The 8,337-nt window shown below is 39.1% G+C and overlaps 1 protein-coding gene across 1 annotated transcript; it reads left to right on the top strand.

Moving 5' to 3' along the window:
* The first annotated feature begins 266 nt into the window (after positions 1-266).
* agtrap (angiotensin II receptor-associated protein) lies at positions 267-8,337 on the top strand. Its single transcript, XM_008321038.3, has 5 exons — positions 267-391; positions 2,078-2,112; positions 2,222-2,333; positions 3,437-3,647; positions 6,657-8,337. The coding sequence occupies exons 1-5, from the start codon at positions 365-367 to the stop codon at positions 6,779-6,781; spliced, it is 510 nt and encodes a 169-aa protein (XP_008319260.1). The 5' UTR covers positions 267-364; the 3' UTR covers positions 6,782-8,337.

Here is an 8,337-nt window from a genome sequence, read left to right as displayed (position 1 = left end):
TTGGTTCATACTCAAAGGAAGTCAGGCTATTTTTTTTTACTTCTCCTAAATTTACCGCATTGTTCCTTTAAAATAACCACTGTAATTTCATTTATTTTCTTCTCTCTCAGTGTCACTCTTATAGTGAGCAGTAAAACACGGTGACCTGCTGTGTTTTGTTTTCTATTTAATTTCCAAACTTTTCTGTTTCTGTCCACAGCGACACCAGGAGCATGCAAAGAGGGTGAGGAGATGGCTTTCTGGGGAAGAAAAGGGGGGTGAGGAGGAGGAGGAGTTAGCTGCTGAAGTTTGAGGAAGCCCCTCAACAAGTCGGTGCAGTGACGAGGATCGTCAGAGCTGAGCTGCTGTAAACAAACAGCCGAGAATGGAAGTCCCTGCCATCAACCTGAAGGTGAGGCTGCGCTCTGCTCCGTCTACTGTCGTTGTTGTTAGTGTTTTTTCAATAGCCGACTTTAATTCGCCCCAAATTAGCTTTTTAAAAAACGGTTAAATCACGCAGTGATGTAAGAAATGACACTTCCCGGTAAGTCTGTGTGGCAACAGTTTATCAGTGAGTCAACTCCACACAGAGGAGGACGGTGGGTTTAAACTGGGCTTTTCTGGTTTACCTTTAAAGCCGTGTGTGTTGTTAAGAACAGGAGGTAAAAACAAGTGAGAAACTACAGTCAGAGTCGATTTGTTTGAGTGACTAAACTGAGTTTGAGTTCTAACGCTCCTCTTGTTACAAAAGACAGTAAATATGAAATTTAGTTGTAGTTTTATGGATAAGGATAGTTTTTAAAATATACTATGTACAAATAAAAATCTGTCATATGGCAAAGTTTGTACCCGAGTTTATTAAAAAGATTCAAATTTAAACCACACTGGGCGAGCATGGTTGGTTTCCTTGGCCTTACGACAGGAAAGGTCACTGGTTTTTAACTGATTCTGATTGGTTGGTTGACCCCACAGTCCAAACACCTGCAGAATTAGGTTTGTTAGTTGATCTAAACTGACTGTAGGTGTAAATGTAGGTGTGAATGGTTGCTAGACTGGCAGAATGTCCAGGTTTGTACAGCGCCCACACCTGGTGACTGCTGGGATTGGCTCCAGTCCACTCTGCTCTAGTAAAGTCAAACCTCTGATGGAGACCCAGCTCTAATTCACTCTGACTGTAAGGTCTGATTACTGATGTTTCTGACAGAATTGCCTTCAGAAATGTTCGACTCGACCTACGGTTCTCCTCACTTTTAAACTGTTTCTTTTTTACTGTGTTTTTTACACTGTACTAAATGTTCAAATCAGAAGAACCTGCATTCAGATGAATTAACGATTCAAACTTAACGAACAGAGCTGATTCTTGTGTCCTAAAAAAACATGTTTAATTGAATCGTGTCCACATGTGACTTGATTAAAGTTAACTGGACCATAGCTGGGCCTCAGAACTCTGGTTGGCTGCCAAAGTGAAGTCCCTCCTAAGAAGTTTGGACAACAAGGATATAAACTGGACGATTGTTTTACTACAGTTATAAGTTTTTTTTTAAAAAACATTTGTCGCAGCTTTTTATTTCAACAAATGTATTCTGTTTATTTAGTACTGTAACCATTCTCTATATATCTATAGTTTCACAGTCACCGTGCGTTAGAAGCAGCAGTGGAAGTGAATAATGAAGTGAACCTCTGTTTACGTCAGGCCAAAGGACAGCTTTTAAATGAAATTAGGGCTTGTTCCCTGTTTAAAGGCTGGATTGTTCTAAGAGCAGCATGAAATGCAAATCTTTTCAAAGGCTGTGACAACACAGAGAAACAAAGAAGCAGCAAATAAGGCCATGAAATTAGTCATCGAGGTGGACTATTTAAAACCTTTATTCTCAAATATTTTTATCATGTCATGATTCTCCAAAAGGAAAAACACGTAGAGAAGAATCCTAATGCACTCTGGGTATTTTGGGCCTGTTTTTAATGACACAGATTTGATTTTTTTTTTCTGTCCACTTGTAATTTGACTTATTGAGGATTATAACAAGCAGGTGAGGACAGTAAACATATTGAACGTGTTATTAATGAATTCAGACATGTCTCTTGTCCTCTGTTGTAGGCCATAGTACTGGTGCACTGGCTGCTGACAGTGTGGTGAGTGCCATTCTTTTTCCACTTAGCTGGGGAATTTCTCTCCTCTTGATACACACACACATACACATACTTAACGCCTGTGTGCTCACCATGTCCTGTCCTCCATCAGGGGATGTATGGTGCCATGGCTGCCCAGCTCCTTTCCCTGGGGTAACTTCAGCGTTCTAGCAGTCGGGGTGTGGGCCATCGCTCAGAGGGACTCTGTAGATGCTGTTCTCATGGTGAGTCTTTTCTTCTTCACACGAGCTGTAATCTTCACCGTCATGTGACATATGCAGCAGTCCAACTACAGTCAGTGCACTGTGTAACTGTGCTAACCTATTTGTCAGTCTGTGACGATGGCCTTTCTTTTAAAGGTGGAAGTCGTAGGTAGAAGTATTGACATTTCACTGCTCACTGGGAGGGAAGTAAAACTATGACGTTTGATGACACTTTATTGGATGACATATTGAGTTGGCATGAAGTGTGAATCTTCATTTTATAGGATGACACACTCACACACACACACACACACACGTATGTTTGTATGTATGTATTTCTATAAAGATGATATTCTGTGAGGCCATATTCTTCATTAACATGTAATGGCACCACTAGATGTTGCTATTTCTTCTTTGTACATTTTAATTGGCTGGCTTAAATAAAGATGGCAGCACCTTCTCTTTGATTTTAATGTAGGTTTGCTTTCAACAATTGTGCCTTTAACAATAAAATAACAAATCTCTGTTGAAAAAGCTTTATTTGTCTCATACAAAAGTAACCCTTCTTACTACTTTAAGATTGATGCCAACAAGTCTTGGAAGTTTACAAGATATACACAACACTAGACTTTACATTAGTCACATTTGTAGCTCAAATCCAATAGAATTTTTACAGCTTGAAAAAAAAAAGAAATTGTAAACATTACACGTAGTTGGTTACACGAATATTTACCACGAAGTTCAAAATCCAAAGAGGTGAGAGAGAGAGAGTCTCATTTGGAGGAAAATGGACAATAAAGCAAGTACATTGGCCGTTATGTTCTCAATGGGAATCGAGAGCTGCTTTAACAAAACAGTTGACTTATATAACAGGTCACACCAAATAAAAGGCAACTTCTTAATTTCAACGACTTAAGGAGATTTAGTTTCTTGGGAATTCTGTTTTTTTTTTACATTTTAAATAACTCTTCACCAACAACTTAATATGTATAACTGTTAAAATACAGTACAGCCTGTACAGTAAACACAATACTCCACACATGTACATGTTTCCACTTATTTTCAAAGTCATATTTAAATTTGATGGTGTTGAAATCATCATCTCCTCTGTCATTTCTCTGTAGTTCCTGATTGGGATGACCATTACCATATTGACCGACATCATCCATTTTGGGATTTATTACCCTTCTTTCGACCTGGTGCCGGGGGCACGATGGGACTCATTCCGCTTCAGTACAGGAATGGCCATCCTCAGCCTGCTGCTCAAGCCCGTGTCCTGCTTCTTTGTTTACCAGATGTACCGTGAGCGAGGCGGAGAGTATAACCTCAACCTTGGTGAGTGATGTCTACAACGTGAATGTGAAGTCCAGGTGACAAGACAGGAAAGACTGATGTGGCGTTTGGGCGACGTAGCTGTTTGAAGTCAATAGAAAACACAGTTTCCCTTGTTTTGAACACAAACTATAAAGAAAAACAGCCTCTGTGCTAAATTACTGGCAGATGATTCTTCAGTCAAACTAATTAGTTACAGTCACAAGACTTGAGAACATCAGTTCTCCATGAGACGTTTGTGGATTTTTCATTCATGTCACACTTGCGGCATTTAGGTTTAAAAAAAGTTATCTGTGACGACAGGTCATAGTCCTGGAAAAACCAATGATAAGGGGTTCATTTGTATTGGCAGGATATTGATTTGCAGCCTTTTCTCATTGACACTGTTAACTTCTGTAGTTCTGTGTCTGCTGCTGTGTTAGATACAAGTGAATCACAGTTTATTATGTTAAAGATTAACATTACGTCTTAAACTGACCCTAATTTTATCGGATCATTTGACTTTACTCAGTTTTCGTCATTTAGAATTAGCCAGCGTTTTTTGTGATTAAAAAGCAAGGGAAACACAAACACAAACGTGTTTCAACAATCAAACTGATTGAATTCAAACACTGTTTTTATTATTATTATTATTATAAATACAGATGTATTGATGTATGAACTACAGTATATAATGTTCTGAAGATGGTGCGTGCTGGTGGTTAATTTTCTTGCCTTATAACATGAAGGTCAATGGTTTGATCCCCAATGATAATTTAAACTTTTTGTTCCATACAAAAAGTTTGCATGTTCTCCCCATGCGTGAGTAGGTTTTCTCTGTTTACTACAGTTTCCTGAACACAACATATACAAATACTGATTTACATCTTTTGTTATTAAAAAAAATCTCCTTCCATTATTTTCCTTTAACTAATGAAGACAGTTAAAACCTTTAATGTCAGCTTAGAGCACCCTCTGCTGGAGTGGTCTGTAACTACTACAGACACATTTGTAATAGAACCGGGTTTTCATTTGAACTTTGAAACCCTTGTTTTAACAAATCTTCCAGCCTCAGATGAAAAGTAGCAGCACTTTGTTTTGCAGTGGATTTCATTTTAATTTAACTCGTAATGTGCCCCACTACTGACGGAACACATTTACTGATATAAGTATGAATGCTAGCAGAAATTTCCCTCTCAAGGTTTTACTTTAGTGTGATTTTCTCACAGCAGGAGAAATCCACTTGTCTGTGATTGGCTAATGGTTGTAGCTGATCTTAGCTTCATGCTGAGTGTGTTTCTAAGTTGCTGTCTGATTGAATTTTCTGGAGTGAACATGATGTCCCTGCTGTTCTGTGCCCTGTGAGATGTACAGGAGGTCAGCAGGTCGAGCATGTTCACCGTGGATCAGAGTAACAATGTGACGTTTCAAATTCCTTCCTTTTGGTCAGGATTTCATACTAAAATATTTGACATCGGTTTTATTGTCCAGCTTTCCCACTAACTAAACTACCCTGAACCTGATTGACTTGGGTGCATTCCTGTGTGTGTGCGTGTGTGTGTGTGTGGGTGTGAGATAATGCATGTACTGTACAGAGACAGTAAAACAAATGTAATTACAGACGATAAAGTCTCTGTAACTGTCCTTTGTTAATAGATTTTCCATCAGCACACATTAACCTTTGACCTCTGAGTAATCTGGACTCAAAATTCACTCTTCTTTCTATTTCCCCTGCATGTCATTATTTCTAACCTCTGACCTTCTGCCTTGCTGCGTGTGACACTGTACTGTCATGTTATGTGTGATCCCTCATGTTGTCCAATGTGTTTTCCTTTCCTGTCATCTCCTCTGCTCTCCTCTCCCTCATCTCCTTCATCTCGTCTTCCTCCTTTCCCTCCATCCCTCCCACCTCTCTCTGCTGCTCACCTCTCAGACTTAGAGACCTCTGTGGACAGTCGCTGCACCACGGATAGTGCTGACAGTGCCTTTATTGGCCGGCGCTACTGATTCCTGCCTTCACCTTTTTACCATTTCTGTTCTCAAATCATCCTCCTCCGCCCCCCCACACCAGAAGTAAGCCTTCAAGTCAAACTGCTGGGGCAACCTCTCCCCCCCAAAATACACTTTTGTTCTGGTATGATGTTACAATGTGAATATTTTCAGTCTCTTGATTTTTTTTTTTCAACCCTCTAACTCCTCATCTCCACCCTCTGACCTGCTTGGTCCGTACAGGATATTTGTATTCATGGCTCTTCTACCATTTAACTGTATGTTTCACTGCCTGTTTGCATTGATGTTTTATTCATATTTAACTCTCTGGACTCCTTATTAGAGCTGCTGCATCCTGAGCTGCATAATGGAGCACATTTTAAAATCACTTCATTTTCAGATGACACATAAATGACCATAAATGCAACTTGCTTCTGAATGTGCTCGGAAGAAAAGACATGGTTTTCTACAGACTTCTTTTTAACACCTAACAACCAGGTTCATCAAGCTGATATCTGGGATTTGTTCTTGCTCATATTGATGTCTACAATCTTCCAAACTTGGGCTGCCAACTCCACTTCGTGGGCCGCAAACAAAACGTTCAGTTTTTTAACTGTGGGCCACGGACTGCATAGGTTATCAACTGAAGACACCAGAGATATGTTATCCATTTCGACCACATGGTGGCGGTAATGCATCAGTCAGTCCTTTAAAAAGCTCCAATATAAAGAGAAGGCGACTGTCTTCTTCTCTACACTAGCTGTAGCAAAAAGTACAGAATGTTTTTAAAACGGAAAAACGAAGATGAATGTCGTGTGGACCCCACCAAAGACTATATTTTTTTCTTAGGTACAATTTCAAATTCATCGAATATAATATTTTATAATATTTATCGTGCCCAGGCCTCTTAGAACTATAAAGATTGGGCCTATAGGTTAAGAACCCTTGGTGTATGTAATCCTGCTCTTATGAAAACAACTCAAATGGTCTGTTCTGTCTATGGTACATTGAAGGTTTCTGCTGTACCTTGTCTACCTTCTGCAGGTTTCCCCTTCCTAACCAGGAACAGAGAAGCTTACGAGTCTATAGACCAGCAGGAAGAATCGTCCAGCCCAGCGAATCCTTTTAACCAGGCCGTAGACAGTAAACCAGGAGTCCGCACATACTGAGAAAACAACTGTGATGACCGCACACTGTTTCCCCCCTCGTGGCTGTTTTAATGTAGCAGTGCAGTGCATTGCAGAGTAATTGTTTTAGAAAATCAATCCCCCAACACTCCATTTGTTCAGTGCAGTCGGTCTGTTTGCTGCAGATTACAACACTGGAAACAATACATTAAACCCATACGTTCTGTTTGGGTTTTACAAGATAATGTGAAATAAACAATCAATTTTATTTTTTATTTTAGTTCTTTTTTTCCTGACATTTTATTATTACTGAACAAATACACAGGAACACACCCACATGTTACATGGTACTGACTGCAAAAGTCTGACTGTTACTATTCTGTTTCTTATGAGAGGTTCATGTTTCGAGATGTTTACATTTTCTGGCTGTTTACATTCTTTACTGCTTGGCCACTCTGTGACTATCAGATTAATGACGAAGCACGACTTTCTTCACTAGACAGATCAAATATCCCAAGTGCCTTAGAAAGTAATTATCGTACTGTTGACCTATGCAAATGCATAAAAAGTTGCACTGCATTTGCTAAGACCTTTATAAACACCAGTGTTTGTAAGTGGTCGACCAATTAAGGTGTTTCTGTGCTTTAGAGATGGCAAACTAAAAACCAAAGGCGTACTTTAACACAAACTGAAGTACTATGTTCTGATGTTGACCTACTAAAGTACAGTTCCACTGTAAAACATGTGCATTGTATTTTTGTGAATTTTCTCTCAGTTAAAAGTTGAAACTGCCATTGAAACACTGATAAATGTTGCACATCCTTGATCTCTCACACTAACTATTATTTATTTAAGCAAATAAAGAGAACTATTTCAGACCTGTGCCCATTTTCCACAACATACCTGCGATGTTGGCCCTTTTGTCCATGACTGCTTCAAAAACTAGAAACAGAGGCTGAGAGCTTTCTTCAATTCCTTTGACTATATCATGGCTGTGTTCAACTAAACAGGCCCAGGTTTCACACTGAGCCAGTAGTTTGAATCTAAAAGATCATTATATTTCATCTTATACATTTTTTGTGACATTTTTATTTGGCCATGTTCTGAGAGTTATTTCTAATGTCAAATGTTGCCGTGGGTGAGAAAACGTTTGGCAAACCCTGCTCCTCTGAACATTCTTTAAAGTTTGTACTGAGAGTTTAAATGGATACATTACAACAGTGAGGTAGTGTTTGTGGAACTGGACGCTGTGTCAGGTCTGCAGGCCTCTCTGAGTCATTGTGACTTTTTTTTTTAACTCATTAGTTCTCTTTTGAAAGTGTAACAAGCTTGATGTTCCTGTTTTAAGATGACTCGTATTACCCTATGCCTGAATGGGAATAAAGGTGAAATAAATAGTCCTGTAAATCACTGACCTCTTTCAGTAGTTCTCTCTTTTATTGACGTGAGCATGCATCTTGGTGTATAACTAACTGGTTCATGTTGCAGAGCATTTGTAATGTTATTGTAGGATTGTTCACTGGCAAAAACCTGAATAGAATAAATCAATCTGAGAATTGCTCAGAAAATAAACTTTCCAACTGAATGTTTTTCTGTGA

This window comes from Cynoglossus semilaevis, chromosome 11 (assembly GCF_000523025.1).
Source record: "Cynoglossus semilaevis isolate Cse_v1.0 chromosome 11, Cse_v1.0, whole genome shotgun sequence".
In the NCBI taxonomy this organism is placed as follows: Eukaryota; Metazoa; Chordata; class Actinopteri; order Pleuronectiformes; family Cynoglossidae; genus Cynoglossus; species Cynoglossus semilaevis.
The sequence above is the reverse complement of the archived record's forward strand: the minus strand, read 5'-3'. Positions and strand labels throughout refer to the sequence as shown.